Source organism: Trachurus japonicus, chromosome 14 (assembly GCF_045865225.1).
Source record: "Trachurus japonicus isolate A0001 chromosome 14, Traja_1.0".
Taxonomy (NCBI): Eukaryota; Metazoa; Chordata; class Actinopteri; order Carangiformes; family Carangidae; genus Trachurus; species Trachurus japonicus.
Window position 1 is genome coordinate 5,276,943 of NC_140920.1, and position 17,150 is coordinate 5,294,092.

Sequence of the window (17,150 nt, forward strand, 5' to 3'; positions counted from 1 at the left end):
TGCTCTCAGAATTTATTTGTTTAATCGTGGTCAGATATGGTTTTCTTAAATAAAGGCAGTCCTGAGAGTAATGTATGTCCGAACTGAGTAAGTCAACCACCCAGTATGGTTTGAAATCAATTTTGAAAAGATATGATGAATGTGATAATTTATTGATCCAGTAGAAATTCTCTTTCCATTGGTCCTTGAAGAGCTGAGGTCGGATTGAGCAGCAGGTTGATTTCAGTATCTTGCTTTAGGACATTTGAGCTGAATGAATGAACGGCTGCTGATATCATAGGGTAAACACAGGTCATTTTCGGGGAGAGCGCGGTCTCCGTACCCACTTGACTTCCCCGCTGCTCACGTTCCTAAAATACTGGAAAAAGAGGAAAACCAGAGCGCGGTAGACGGTGCATCGTCAATACAAAATAGGAGCAAGCAACATGCATATTTATAGCTCAAAAGAAATATTCTGCATTCTTACTACACTACTGTTGTTACTCATCCAATGAAAAGGAATATTTTAAAGTTAATTTGTACTCCCAAAGATTTTTTTTTCCGAATTGAAAAGTCCAGCAGGCGTGTAGCTGGAAGATATAAGTTGTGTTTTACAGTGTGTTGATTCATTTGTTTTACAGAGAACAGAGTAGGCTGCAGGACTGAGCAGGATTTTGATGTGGCCAACTGCTGTTTCTGTGTATGCTTTCATAACAAGTAGTGGCTGGGAACTGAGTTACTTGTACTGCTTTCAAGTGAATCTTCTTGTGTTTTGAACACATGGGCCAAATGCCAAACTGAGTGGGGCTTGTTAAAGAAAACTTTTAGCACAAAAAAAAACTATAAAACTGTGTTTTTTGAAATACCCATAGCCCCTAAATGATTATTAAGATGACAGATATTTGGAGTTTCCACAGAGCAGATACGACCCAGTGCTTTTTTTTTTTCTTTTTCTTTTTTTCCCCCCCAATTGGAGGTAGGAGCTGCAGGCTCTAAACAGTCACATACAAACACCCCTGGATGACAATTACATGTAACATTTAATTAGAATAGATTAACTTTTTACAATCAATTATAATATCCCACTCATGCACAGTTTAAATGCTTGGCATCACATCGCCTGAACCCCATGCAGAGCCTGTCTAATCAGGAGCAGGATTTATTTCCACACAACAAAGTTATCCCCTCGGGTGAACCAAACCCACTTCCTTCCCTTCTATTTTTTTTTTCTTTTTTTTCCCCTCTTAACGCCTGGTGACTTTGATTTGTTTGGCTTTGCAAATTTTCCCAAAGAAATATAATGAGCCTTACTCCAAACAAAGGCAAACAGAAATGCATTGCAGATGGTGAGTCATGCTCTTATGGGCTGGCTCGTCCGCCGTACACTCACGCTTCTGATGGTTCTGACAAGATTAGTTTTAAATTGAACAGATGAAACTGTTCCTCATGGGTTTAGCAGGGGAGCACTGACTCTCACTCACTCTCATACCCAGAGAAATATCACTCTGATTAACACAAGGCCTATGACAATGGGAATCACTTAACAGGAGAGACACTGAAACGGAGGAGGACCGATAACTTGCTCCATTAGATTTAGCATTTCTTTATACTCTATACCTTCCACACACATAACCGTGTGTGTCGTCTCACCTGACGAGTCCCCTGAACTCCCTCCCAGAGCGCAGAGCTGCAAAACGTGGGCAACATGGTTCACTTGAAATTCCGATCACCAATGTTGAACTTCTAGAAATGACCTTTACTGCTGCATCCCATATGAACACAGCAGCTGAGCTCAGAGCATCAGCTGCGCAGCACTGAGCAAACAGCGCTCGCCGCCTCCTTCGACCGAATGCAGGAAAAAACTGACGAAAGAGCCGGTAGAGGGGGAGAAATATGTGGTGGGGTCACGGAAAGGTCAGCGGTCATCACTGTTTTTCTGTAGTGAGTATAGCGAACCATCCCTATTCTGCAGTCACTCACTCCGCTGATCAAAACCAACCAAAATAGAAGTTCTTCTGCTCAGAGTTTTATTGTTAACTCATATTTGTTATCATGAAACTTTTCTTCACCTGCTGTAGGAGGCGATTCATTGTCCAATTCTCCTGTTCACTGAAAACATTCAACAAGTCAAGTGGAGGAAGTCTGAGGTTAAGTACCAGTCATTAGTGATCAGCTTCCTTTGTGGTGAAAAGGCTACGGTTGCTACGGCAAAAGGAGAGCAGCAGATGCCCATGAGAGGCAGGATATCAGCACAAATATGCTCTGTTTCCATTAACTGACTGAACCAATCTGATAGAAAACTGTTTGAAAATGTTTGTTAGTGGATCTTGAGTTGAGATTGTTTCGCCTCAAAACATCTAATCGTCCTTATCCCTCACGAAAATGACCAGATGCAGAGGAAAGGCAATCAGTGCCACAGTATTTTCTTCTATGTTTTCAAATATTGATATCTGTAATTTGCTGTAAACAAACAAAGCTGCTGCCTTTTATGTTTTATGTTATGTTTTAAAGGTTCAGTGGAAACCTGAAAGCGAAGCAAACTGAGCAAAACATTTCAGAAAGTCTAACCGGTGATGAAAGGTTAAAGGTTTTCAAGCAAGCTCTAAAAGTTCCCCTTGGATTTACCACTTTGGTAGTAAACCTCTTGCAAAAACCTCTGCTGTTATTTGGAGCCAGATATTTCTTGATTCTGAATCAATGTGAAGGTGAGTCTTTGGTGGAGCCACAGTATAAAAATACATGGCAATCTGACAGCCTGTCAACAGAGACAACACACAAACAAACGCACCTGCTGTGAACGTTAATATCTCGATATCTGCTGAAAGTCTGAATGCTTTTTAATTTGTGAGTCCTGTAGCCAGGGAGCATTTAGAAAAACACTGACAAAGGAAAGAGTCCGACAGTGTTTACAGACTGAGCCCCTGGCAGTTTATAATGGTATTTTCAATGTAAAGTTTGGCCTTTTGTCCAAAACACAAGTTAAATCAGACCATTGACAAAACTCCGGCCAGGATGACTCAGAGTTTTTGGTTTGTAACATCGTTGTTGTTGTTGTTGTTGTCAGGCAGAAAGAGTTGTATCTTTTTAGACTTGTTTTTACAGTTGGGATTATACCAGGTTATTCAGGGTCATAGTATTACACTGCCTGTTGCTTTGCATGCCTTCAGTAGTGTTTGACACTGCTTTCACTTGGATGGATTTATTTTTTTAACTGAGGGGGGGAAAGCATCAGTTTTAATAAATGTCTGTGTACATTTGGACTTGGCCCTGATGTTCCTGAATTTTATAGCAGCAGCCCTGAATCCCAGAAATCACATTTCTGTGAAACTAAACTGCAACAGCAGATAGGACATGTAATCACTGCAGGTTTGGTGTTTCACACATTAATGTCAGTGGAGTCAGTAGAAGGTGGTTGCAGTAGTTTTGGTAACTGTTGCTGAGGAGTTGGTAACCTTCGGTTTAAGTTGGGGTCAGAAAAAAAGTTAAATGTAGATAAACATGTTGGGTCTGAATGTGATTCACTACATGGCCATGCTCAGGATCAACCTATTTGCCATTTGCCAAACACATAAATTCCCAGCGTATCCTTATTATGGTAATAGAAAAACATAATCCGTCTGTAATTATGTTTTTGTACAAAAAACATTTCATCTGTTGATATTTAGTTGCATAGACACATCATTTTGGAGGAGACAGGGTTTCATATTAGAGATGAATCCTTCGCCTCTTCACATGCATTGATTTCTGGCTGCTACAGCCACCAGCAAAGCTTCAAGTGGTTCTTCAGTCAGTGATGATGATGTATACAAACCACATTTTTCTCCATAAAGGGCCTCTGGAGAGCTATTTATGCTTTTTAAGGTGTTTTTCTCTTCATTGCAGACCTCTTTTAAGTTGTTTGCTAGCACTTTGCCACTGCTCTGTAATTAGCAGAAGTTCTATCCACCAGACGTAGCTTCCCTCTCTGTGGTGGCACTCTACACCCCTGATGATTTTTTTTCTTTGCTCTTTCAGCCATGTCATATCGCCTACGGGGGATTTCTAGATTTAACAAGTCACTCGCAGTTTGTGTGTCTTTCAGCCGTACCTGACAAGCAGGATGTGTGCTTGTCAGAGAGAAAAAGAGGCAAAAGTCAATATTGCTTGTTGAGTAAGAAAGCTAAAGAGTGAGAGGAAGAGAATAGAGTACAATACAGAGAGAAGCAACCTCCTATTCATTCTCTCTCTCTAGTTTCAAGATGGGGTCTTATTACTACCTAACTGCCTGAAGCTCTGTCTCCTCTATAGAGACAGAGAGTGGCAAAGAGAGAGTGTCAGACAATGATTAATTCTGAGGTAACACAAGAGGAAGCTGTGCTGATAAGGATATGTGCACCACTAAAGCACCACAACCTGGACCGTATTCTTCCAAGACTTTGTGCTTTTTCTTGGAGACCAATTTGTTCCTTTTTTTTCCCTTCTTCTCTTTGGGAACATTTTAGCACAATCTGAAAAAAAAAACGCATGTGCAAAAGGAATACATTAACTTTTCTATCTCTGTTGCCATATGTTTCCCATCACGTGTTATAATTGCTTTAATTGTGTACTTATTGTTGCTCACATAGTTTGCTCTGCTGTGTGTCTCTCTGGGTTATGCCTCATGTTTTAGCTTTATTGTGTCTTTTTGTATTTAACAAAGTGTCATACTTTTGTCCCCTTTTCTCAGTTTTAGTGTTTTAGTGCACACGTATTTCAATGTACGTCAGATAGATGTAGATAAATGTCATATATCTGTTTAAATTAAAAGGAATAATCAGTGTTTGACAAAAATGACTGTAGATCAAAGATGCTTTACATCGCAGCCAACCATTTTCTCAGACAAAATGCAATAAGCAGACTCTGTATTAAATGTTCCACTAGGAACAAAAAATGTCTCTTTACGATATCATCTACTTATGTTTTATGGCTGAGTGACGGCAGCACTCTGCAACTGGTCAACTGAGCCCATGAAATCGAGGGTAAACAGAGAGAAGGGCATTTTAGATCAGTGCAATCCCCACATTTATGATGCATAAAATGTCTTTCATGTTCATCTCAGTTAAATCGACTGTTGAATCAGTGTTGATGCAGCAGTTGGTCTAATTCTTAACTAAACTGACGCGTCTTTGCGTTTGCTTACAGTAGGAAATCTCAGTGCTAATGTGATGCAGATTTAAACATTGGAGTAATTTTACAGATTGACACATGGACACACTGTGAATGTTTATTGTGTACGTGTCCATCAGGCTTTTTTGGCTTCTCAGGGCCACATCTGGCTCTTTAGCTGTCAAAGCTCAACTATGTTTATCAACTGGTGTTTAACTGTGTCTGTCTTCTGTTTTCTGGAGAGCAGTTAGAGTACAGTTGGCTGTGTTGGTACAGTATGTAACCCACTTCAACTTTGTATGCATGATTTGGAGCAATATTTTGGATCTCCAGTTTTTTGAATCAAGTCATTTATAAAAAAAAATCAGTTAATTTACCTCAGCTCTTGTTTCACTGTCACACAGATAATCACTAATCAATAATCGATATTGTACACCATTTGCTTCCTAGTTTATTTTCATGTTGAAGCTAAATAGCTCAAAGTGCACAGTTCTTCAGCCGTTTATACAACTCAACGCCAGCTCCACCTGTTGGCTCTGAGTCTGGTTTCTCTTAGGGAGCTACACAGACGAACAACGAGGTCAGACTCTGATGAGAATAAACTTATGACACGTGTCAGGTGACAGAGATCAGCCATATTGGGTCTGTGACGAGACACTGGTTTCAGGAAGTCCTAAAATGAGTTTTAAACTGTCCCTGGTGACAACTAAAATATCTGCTCCCTCTCCCCTTTCTTCTTTTAACTCTGATCCGCCATCATAACTTTGATGTTTTCTTTCTTATTTAGTTTGAACTTGATCAGAGTCAAATCATTTTAACTAATACGCTCTCTGTGTATCAGATTTTAACTGGTGTCCTGCCAGCCTCATCTCCTTTCCAATTGGCCTTATAGTCAAGTCTTTTACATCACACTGAACAGCAGTTTATAACCTTATCTTTCCCGACTACTGTGCTAAATATAAACACCACTTCCGAGCATCCTGAGGTTTAGTGCATTCCTTGTCATAGAAAACAAACAAATAAATAAAGATAATAAAAATGGGGGGAAAAAATCCCTGTATCCTGTTTACCTGGAGTGTCTAGAAGACGACCAAGGTTAGAAGGTGCGATCCTGATGCAAGGCTGACTGACAGATTGACACTCCTGCAGTTTTCAGTATCTTCTTCAACCACACAAGAGCCGCATATAGACGAGTGAGTCAGCGCTGCAATCATCGAGAAAACGTTTTGGGTGAAGGCGATCTCCTTGGTGGCTGCATTTCATCTTTCTGAGTAAGGGGGCTGTTTGAAACCTAGGTGCAGGTGGTGGCAGGTAGCACTAGCAGGCTGATAACAGATATTCCACTGAAGAGAAAAGGCAGCACTCAGTGTAACTACATGTAGAGAGGTTTGTTCCAAAATGGGGGCATGCACCATTTGGGGGTTAAAAAAAAAAGTCATGTACTTTTCCAAAAATGATTGACAGCATAAATGTTTCACCTTCTGCCTTTAAAGGGGGTAGCGGGTTTAACCCAGTTGACAAAAGGCAGAACTCTTTCGAACACAGGCGGCTCTTCTTCTTGTTAATTGGGGAATATTTTTTCAAAGTGTGAATATGCTGAGAGAATTCAAAAATAAAATATGTATGTGCTAAGGCAGTAAAATTACCTCAATGCTTCATATGCAAAAGATTTTACTTCAGGGTGGTGAACTACAAACCCTACAGTTTCAGCGCGTGGCGTTCAGTGTTCACAGATGTTATTCTATCCGTCCCTCCCGCCCTCCTTTGTAATCTTTTTAAATACTCAGCAACTTGCGTGGAAGGAAGCATGCTGAGTGGGGACTGATTGTCATGCTGGAACTGAATGTGTCATTTGTAACTGTGACAGCAAACCTACCTGGAGCACAGAGCTGGGACAGAGAGCTGGAAGGAGAGCTCAGACTGATCACTTGAATGTGTCTCGGAGCTCAGCTAGAGGCCTTCCCCTGCTGCCATTACACACAGACAGATAGGCTGTGGGACCGCATGCAGTGCTCATTTACATGCCAGTTTTACTTTTGGCTGTTGTCTTGGTCTCTTGACAAACATGTCCTCTTAGTCAGACTAATTTAGCCAGATTTTAGTTGGGTCATATCAAATCAAATCAAACCAGGCTTTGTGTTACAACGTTGTCCTGAATCTTCTCATGCTGTGAGATGCCAGGTTTAAATCTGGAATATGTATTGTGTTAACTTTGCACATTGAAAAGTGACTAAATTATACTCAATTCACTAAACTTGTATCCATCTTCTCCTGCCATTTGCAAAAACAGCATTTTACTTTATGGTAACAGATATGGTTTCATGGATTCAGTGTGGCATTAGATGTGACAGGGGCCATGTAAAGCTAATGAGTGTGGTGTGAGGCCAAATCCCACCCACAGTCTTGTAATGACCATGGATAAGGATCACTTGATCAATAGATGATTTGATCTGCAACCTACCAAAAGAAGAAAGAAAAAAAACACTGAAAAGGATTGTGCCGCAAAAGAAACAAGAAACATTAGTCTGCATCGATTCCACACAACATTATTCTCATTATTCTTTGGATCCATTGGTGATATTGTCGACACACATCACCATTAGCCGCAGCTTGACAGTTTGTGTGAGCTTGTCTGAGCCGAATCAGATTTTTTATTTTTGTGGTTTAGTTTTGTGTTTTGTTTATGTTTATGGTTCCTATGGTTCATAATCATGCAATTTAATTTTTGTTACCAGAAGAGAAATTAACCCCACCTGATTCAAGGTCATAATCAGATCTAATTTTGTTGGTGTCTGTTTTGCACGTGTGTAATGAGATTTTCTGGATGGTGCTGTGGATTCAACCTCGAACTCAACCTCGCTAAAGGCAATTTTTCAAGTGAGAATGTTATTCTTTTGACAAATGTAGGCAGAGTGAATCCGTCCTGAGGATTAAATTGGTTAGAGATTTTTTAAAAAGAAAAAATATTGGGATCAATATCTTCTGTATTAAAAAAATAATATTTAGACCTGAATCACTTTGAAAATACTGGCTTATGGTTGGATGAAGTTGTGTCTCAAAGACCTTCATCCAATCCTTATTTTAAAACGTGGTGGCTATAAGCAGATGGCACTTAACTGTACCTGAGCACTGCACATTACAGGCATTTAGCCGACTATATCTTTTAGTGTTATGGTGGCAATAGAAAGAATGCCTCAGGTGAACTGCCATCATTACAAACGCCATAAACACCAATAGAATTCAAAATGGAGATTAGCACTTAAGCTTTTGGTTTATTCTTCTATCTGACACAGTTTAAAGAATATTGTACTTTAATATTTCTTACTGTATTTTAATACAATTTCACATGCCCATACTGTATGTAGATTGAGACAGTTTTTAGTTGATTCTTCAAGCCCATGCGGACTGTAAAGTGCTCCCCTCGACTCTGCCCAGCCCTTCATGTCCCAGAAATTCTCTCTGGTTTTGTTTTCTCACCTTTTAAAAACTTCTAAAAAATCGATTATTCTTAATTCTAAGTTTTTCATTTAAAAAGCCTTCAAACCAATTTTTCCAAAATGAGTATGACATTTTCAGGCGCTGAAAAATATATAGAAATCGTGGTCAGTCAATAGGTAGTTAGTTGTGAAGAAAGGAGAGACAGTAGATGGGGTGTAGTAGAGTAGATCGTTCAAATTTCAGCACTTTTAATCCATATGAACACCAATGAGGCATAACACTATGGTCATTGTGTTGGTCCCTCTTTTGCTGCCAAATACACAACAAACTGCGATGCACTGTGTATTCTGACACCTATAGTATGAACTTCTTCAACAGTTTGAGTAGCTGGTCTGTTGAATTGGACCACACAGGCCATGCAACCTTCGCTCCCCCCTCATGTAGCCTACAGTATCAATGAGCCTTGACCCTGAGCCCTGACGCTGTGGTTCACCACTGTTCCTTCCCTTGGACCAACTTCTTTTTCAGATGCTCCGACCCAGTTGTCTAGCCATCACAGTTTGGTCCTTGTTGTCAAACTCACTCAAATCCGTACACTTGCCCATTTTTCCTGCTTCCAACACATAATGTTCACTTGCTGCCTGATGCAACCCACCCACTAACAGGTGGCATGATGAAGTGTTATTCACTTCCCCTTTCAGTGGTCATATTGTTATGTCTGATCAGTGTATAGTGCAGGTTTCCTTACTGAGCTCTGGTTTTAGGGTAGGCCTCTTTAAGTTCTTTAATATGCTGCTCAAATAATGACTTTCTCCCTCCTGATGAATTTCAAAATGGACCATTCATTCCACACCACCAGTACTCTGTTTGTGTGTGTGTGTGTGTGTGTGTGTGTGTGTGTGTGTGTGTGTGTGTGTGTGTGTGTGCGTGCCAATGCTAGGGGGCCAGGCAGCACATTAAGAGAGTGACTGGCAGATCTCATTTGGTGTTTAATTTCACAAGGGTGAGCTCTCGTCTATGAGGGCCCGTTAGCCTCGGGCTAACTAGCTGAACGATGTTGGTGTTTCCTTGTCAAGTGCTACTTACACTGACAGGACTTTGGCACTTGGTTACGTGGTAACTAAGTAACTGAAGCTATCCACTGCAATCAAATCTGTATGTGAAACCTCTCTTCAACCCCTTTTTAACCTGCAATGTTGTTGGGATATTTAAGCTAATTTTCTTGATAATACTCATCTGCCTGTACATGAAGTTGCACTAATCTATACTTTCACATTAACAGTGAATCAGTGTGACAGAGTCTCGGGTGAATACAATCATGAATTGTGACAAAACCCTCCCAAACCTTCAGTATCATCTGATGCTTCAGCTTTCACCAGTGCTGTGGAGCGTTTACTGTACTTTGGGCCACAGTGTTGGTTTTCTGGCTCACAGCTGAGCTTTCATCCAAGTTAATTTCCAGACACAGCAGGCAGCTGTTTTCAGTGAAAAGGTTCTTATGAACTCATTGTGAGCTACATACTCAGCCCCAAATGGAAGACAGACGAAGACAGCGATGAGCTGGTGAACATAGCAGCGCATTTATCAGCTACAGAGACGGATATATGTTTTCTCTGTCATTGAAACAGGAACATGATAGTTTTATATTTTTTTCTCCTTAATTGCTACTTTTTATCGTAATAGCGAAATTGTGAAGATGCACCATCAGCCAAAATTGGCTTGCCAGGGAGCAGGTCAATGTGAATCGTGACGCTGTTGTAATATTCAATATTGCAGTGAAGATCCACCTGCAGACATTTAACACCTCAGTCACCTGCACTGCTTGAGATGCATTGCATGTTTTCGTGTCCTTGTTTCAGTTCAATTGCAATCTTTATGGCCCCCTTAGGGAAATTTGTTTTCAGACTGGTTCTGTAGTAAAACACCCAATAAAGTCACATAATAAAGTATAAGACCACGGTGAAAACAATAAACACATTACCTGAAAGCGCAATTACACACATGACAAACTGCCGGATCGCGCAGCCCAACTGTAAAGACCCACATCAGCAGATCAGACCGGACGGGAGGTCAATGGTTTGATGGAGTCCAATAAATATTTCTCATCAGTGCAAAATGCCAAGTTCCTCTGGAGGTCAAACCATATATGATAACCTGCCATAAATACTACTGAAGGTATCCATGTTTTCATGGGACTGTATCTACTTTTTTTTTTGTTCTTTTGTGTCCAGCATTTCTTTTTTATGTCAATATTTAACAGAATTTTATTCCAGTTGAAATGGATTGTCCTCCGGCTCATTCACTCCCATGCTGCATCATTTAAAACACGTTTTAAGGTGTTTATTGTTAAATGTTGAGGTGCAGCTGCTTGAGGTGATTTCTCCCTTTGTACACACGAGTATAGTGGGGATGGTGTGTGTATTTTTCCTGAAAATGTGTGCATGTTTTTTCAGTGTGAGAGCAGCAGTGAAATTGATCTTCTGAGTTTATATTCTAAGCTCCCAAACCACACTCCACCATTTGTGACGACTTCAGAGGCTTGTCTCTTTGTTGACATCAAAAGATTTTCTGTGTCCTTTGTAATAGATAATTATCCCCATCAGGGCAGGCTTTGATGTTTACGTAGTTGTATATGTGTGTGTGTGTGTGCGGCATCTGTTCCATTGTGAATGCATGTGTGCATGCATGAACATCACTCTGCCAATTTGTTTCTGCATGTTTTGAATACACTCTTGAAATATAGATAACTACAGTAACAGAGTTGGATGTATTAATTCTTCCAGGAAATATGAATGTAATAACACATAATGATATTTTTTGCCTTTATTGGGCTTCTCCTCTGTCATGTTTAGAAATTGCAACTCTATCTTAACACTGATTATGAACCTGTGCACCGTGTTTTCTTTTTGAAGTCTAAGAACTATATTGTGTGTGTTGTGTTTTTACTTTTGCAGGTAGACACTCATGGGCAGCCTGGGTGTGTGGGCTGTGGCTGTGGCCACTCTGCTGGGAACCTCAGGGTGCTGGCTGGCTGAAGGGCACAAAGGGAGCAGGCGAGGCAGCATGGATAGAGCCTCCTCCCAGGAACCACACTCCATGGTGAATATCCTGTGCAGCAACCACACACACACACACACACATATACACACACACACTCAGACACACTGACTGTACTGCTTCCCAGCATCACTCTCCATCCAGCAATAGGAACTCTTATGGGGATGTAAATCAGTTGTGTCAAACAAATCAAATCAGCATCCAACAGAAAAATCAAGTTAGAAACGATGTGGTTTGTGCCAGTGTTGCTTTGGCAAGTCAGCTTGTTCATTTCAATATATAGAATAAGGTCACTATTTATGTAAGACCACTGTAAAACACCTTGATGTAAACCCACAGAAAATCTGTTCTCTGTTCTCTCCCATTTCCCACATCACATCATACTATGGACATTTCACCTTGAAAGCTTAAGCTAGCAGCAATTCAGATATTATTCAAAAGTGAATGCTGCACCAAATACATCCACAAATGATGACAAATCACACTAAAATGGATAAACTACCACTTTAATGACCCTAAATAGTTTTGGCATGACTGAATATTTCCTTATACGAGCTCCCTACACAGCTACTGGCTGTAAATGTTTTCATGCTGCAAGACTTTTCCAATATTATTCAGACTCAAAATGCATAAAAAACATGAGTGATCCGACCTGCTTCAGACATAAACTACTTTTATTTAGTTTTGTCAAGCCAAGCTGGTCTTAAAAATATCAATCAATAGCTCTTGCCCACAGAATAGCCACCGCTGGGGATCATTACGTCATTCAAAAACACCACAGAAGTTGGCTGCAGAGGCTGCTGGTTTAATTTATTATAGTACATTTAACATAATATACACAGTAACAGATTTGTGATGTAACCCTGCAGCTATTAATTGGTGCCTTGTGGAAGATTTGAGTGTGATGATGGACCTCTGTTTTATTTATGATGCAGGGGCCACAGCAGCGCTTTAGGTTTAGCCTCAGTGCAGCGTGATGGACAAATCTTTACTCTGTCTTTGTCTCTCACTTCCTCTCGGTCTCTCTTCTCACTTCTGAAGAGAAGAGGGAATTGACAGGAAGAGAAACTGGCAGACAGGGAGGACGGGAGGTTAACTATCGCTCACAAGGACGCCGTTTGGTCATGGCAGCTGAAAGAGAGAATCTATTAGCACAGTGAAATCAGTGGTCCCTGCTTCGACATTTACTGTGTCTCAAAATGTAGTCTCCTCCTCCTCCCTGCAGAGTGTGTTTGTTGACTCAAGTTTACAAAGTGACAAAGTTTTCCACTCATAGATTAAAAACCAGAGCTGGCTGGGAGCGTTTGAATAGATTTGTAGCAGTGTTTACAGTGTTGGTAATTTCGAGCTGTAGATAAACACAGATTGGAAAATGAAAAGGTGTTCTGAAACCTTTTATTATTCAATTTATTTCTGTGAGTTCTTCTTCCTCCTCTGCCTGTGGTCAAGGCCAATGAACCCTGTTATTATTACTGTAAAAGTGGAATATTGTGGTTGAATAATACCAGATGAAAGCAGATTTAAAATGTAGTGAGCAAGTGCAAGAGCAAGACTGAATTCACCTCGGCTAACAGATTCTACAGTATGTACTTAAAAGAATAAGTAGCACAGCATCGGCTCGCACCTTCAGTCCTCAATCCTAGCTATTTATTAAAAAATGGAAAGGACTGAGGGGGAGTGGAGTTGCAGATGTATGTGTGATGTACCCAGTGGCTTTATGGTGACATGAAGTAGACTAACTAACTGCTCAGTGTCACTGTTTGTCAGAGCTAATCTCAGTCTGCAGTGGAGATGTACAGACATGACTTTTATCTGCACTATTTCTATAAGAGACAAAAACATATCTGTTTAATGCAACACAGCTCCTCAGCACCTACCAATACATCCTCCAATGATAGACTCTCAAACAACGTGAGTAGAAAATGGAAGGTTTTCATCTTCACGAAGGAGAAGGTGTTTAATGTTGTATTAGGCAGCATTTTTAGACTGAGTGTACATTTGTAAGTGCACAAGGTGAAAAGAGCCTGTTTGTCATTCATTAGTAGTAGTAGTAGTAGTAGTAGTATGTTCTGCTAGAGTCAACAACATGTTGCACATTTCAAATTACATTAGTTTGTATCTCTGTCTTTTATTTGAGCTCTTTTGTAGTTAATTCCACAGTTGAAGTTTTTCTGCTGCAAAATAGTGGTTAACCTCACTTGTTTATTGGCCCTACTGTACATGTCCTGAGAAATCAAGGATATCTCATTGTGCCCATGTGTTGAGTGTTTGTGTAGAGGTGCAGAGGGGAAATAAGTCTCAGAGGTGTTTCTCTGCAGATATCTGTGAAAGCTCGTCAACATAACTGTCTAGTTTTTAGGAGCCAGGCCGAACGAGCGTAGAAATAAAAGGTCTCACAGACAAGGTTCAGAGCCACAGTGGGAAGGTAACAGTATAAAAGCCATTCAAAACTGATAAGTTCTGAATGGAAAACACCGATTATTAAACCTTGAAAATCACAAATGAACTCTCTGCTGCTGAAACTCTGATCCCAAATAGTGTGAAATTTGAAAATGAGAGTGGGTCATGATCATTACACTTCATCAGTTTGTGTGTGTGCTCCTCTCATAACATTTTTTTGCATGTGCAACTGTGAACAAACTGTGTTTTGCGCGTCTCTGTGCGACAATGGGTTTACCGCTTCAAAGGCAGTGTTGGGTTGCAGTCTGAGCTTTTGTTTGTTCATCATTTTATACCATTTTTAGATAATTGCTGAAACACCTCTAGGGTTGTTTCTGGATGAGTTTACCTGAATTCACCTTCTATCTTGATGGAGCACAAGACATTTGTGGCTTAGGGGAGGAAAAAGACAAAAGATGAGCCCTGCGAGCAAACGGGTTCCTGGCAAGCAGGAATGAGCCCCTTAACAAATGTTGTCTGCATAACAGAAACACAAAGTCCCAACAGATTGTGAAAAAGACATAGGCACAGACAGTCGCACACACCACACAGCCCTGAGGTCGCCCTAATTCTTTGTGAAATGAAGCATGTAAACCCTCTGGTCTGTTCTAAGTCTGACTCACTTTGGGCTTTGCCAAGTTTGGCAGTCAGCTGTAGAGTGTCATTTTGCCTTGGTGGTTCTCTCTCCTGAGATCCCTTGATGCCCTCCTTTCACCCCCCCACCCCCACAGCTACCCCCACCTCCACCTCCACCCCCCACAGGCCAGAATCTGAACTTAAAATAGATGTCAACCAATGCCAGACTCTAAAGTCGACCCTGGAGTGAATCATGCAAATTCGTAAATACACATGATTATGCAGGATGCACTTTGAAAGCCTCTGGGAATGAATAACTAGTGCCAGATTTCTTTCTTTTCAGTTTTTTTTTCTATGACTGAAACCCCCCTCCTCCCTAAAAAAAAAGACAATAGTAAACATGTAAATGGAGGAACAGTAGAATCTGTTAGGGGTGGAACAATCTGAAAAATGATGAGAAAGAGAAGTAAAGCAGCAAAAAAAAGAAAAAGAAAAAAAGAATCCAACTAAAAGCTTTTTGACTTCTGGGGAAAATGCTGGATCCCTGCAGAGCAACCAAGTTCCTTGAAGTGTGTTTACAAATCCATGTAGGGTTAGTGACAGCTTTGGTTACAATTACAGTATGTATTTCCACAGATGCAAAGATGCCATAGTGCAGCTGTACCAGAATATTAACATTATACTTAGGTCAGACCTGAACAGTAATATAAAGAACAAGATAATGATAGAAAAACACATTATGATTATTATTCAGATGCTGCTTTGTTGGGAGTCAAAGAGGTTTAATAGTTACACTTGTGTGTAAACACAGATTTTTAGTATCCTGACCCCTGACACTGACCCTGTCAGCTGCGTAGTTGGTATGATTTGGTTTTGGGAGTGGCCTCCATGAAGAGTGGAGAAAAGAGTGGAGTGGTTAAATGATTTTTCAGGAACCACATACTGTAGTAAGAGGGGATTGTGCTCATTGGATAAAAGCTGTAGGAGTAAAAGAGAGTTGTGAAGTGAAGTGAGTAAAATAAAAAAAGGAATAACTGCAGGAACAATGAAAATGGGAAGAAAAAAAGAAAATACCCCTCTCTCCGTCAATGCAGGCTGTTTCAGTAGTGGGGCTACCCTGCTACATTTACATTTTGATTATGACTTGTGCCTTTAAAGCTTTACTTTTTATTACATTCAGTCCCTGGAGGGTTAGTTCACAGTCTCTCCAGGTGTCTCTCGATAATTTGTGCTTAAACCTGTAAAAAGCCTCTCAGGTATGTACTAAAACATATCCAGTGCAATATGAAGAAATAACTTGACATCTTGTGTGTTTGTAGCTTCTGTTATGTGACAAATTCTTACTTTACAAGACGGTTCTGGGTTACACTGAGTGTAGTTTATACACAAAGGGGCCAAATATGTGCTGATTATGTTGTAACAAACTTAGACAGAGAAAGTTTTTGTTGCTGAATTATCTCTTGTGGTTGGTGATGTCATACACCGTGTGATCAAGGATATTGTAAGTGTCTATAGTTTTACACTTTACAACTGACATAAAACAGCTACAAATGTTTTCAGATCATCAAGAAAACAAAAATAATTGATAAACAATAGGGGGGAGTTTGTGATGTGTTGTTGCCTGTTGAATTCCAATGTATCCACCACAACAGGAGAAAAATCAAAGGAGCAGAGTAGGCGGAGTAAACAAAAATATGAAACAGCTTTCAGATAAGTTAGATGAGAGACACAAACAGGGAGTTACTTGAGAAAGGAAAAAAAAAGATTGATATTGCACGACAGTGTGCAGCAACTGCTATGTGCAACATAACACACAGATTTCTATTTGTATGTGTGATGTTTATTGAAAAGCTCTTGTTGCTCCTGTCTTGCTGGTTGTTGTTGAATGTAGTATAAATGATCGTTTGAACCAAAAACAGGCGTGAATTGAATTGAATGTTGGCTTCAGGGATCAGCATCAAACTGTGAGACAATCAAAGATTATAAATAACACAAGAATAAAATCAAATGAATAGAACTGTGTTTCTTAATACAACTTGACAATTCCCACCATAGTATAAGGACAGATTGTGTCAAAATGTAACTTGGCCACTTGGGATAATAATGCATTTACTGTATTGAGCTTTCGTGCTATTTTTATGCCAGGGGAAGTCTTACTACTTCCATACGTTGCCAGTGCTTTTCTTTTTTTTCCTCTTGGCTGTTTATCGTTTAACTCATTAAGTAGTTTGTTGGCACTGAATTACTGTTTGATAAGACAGAAGCCTTTTCTCTAAGTAACAGACATCAGGGATTCATTATTGAATGCCTATAGATGAACTCAGACGTGTACAGATTCTGTTTTCTTTCCTCAGTCCATCAGCTTGGTCCTAATCAGACAGTATCTTTAAAAAGGTCAAAGTATCAATATGCTCTTTTATATCAGGCTTAAACTGAGGCTGCTGCTTAACAAATAGACTGAAGCTGCAACGCTGACTTGGCATACAGGCAGCTAATTCTAGCAGAGTGTTTTGTTGTTGACTGGAATTAAGAGCCAG

General features: G+C 40.1%; 1 protein-coding gene across 4 annotated transcripts in view; it reads left to right on the forward strand.

The window, feature by feature from the left end:
• fstl4 (follistatin-like 4) overlaps positions 1-17,150 on the forward strand; it is a 332,552-nt gene that overhangs the window by 132,467 nt on the left and 182,935 nt on the right. For all 4 annotated transcript variants that reach the window (XM_085797187.1, XM_085797188.1, XM_085797189.1 and 1 more), the window contains exon 2: positions 11,496-11,640. In XM_085797187.1, coding sequence (XP_085653313.1) covers positions 11,506-11,640 — 135 coding nt within the window. In that variant the 5' untranslated portion in view covers positions 11,496-11,505. The remainder of the gene's footprint in view (positions 1-11,495; positions 11,641-17,150) is intronic.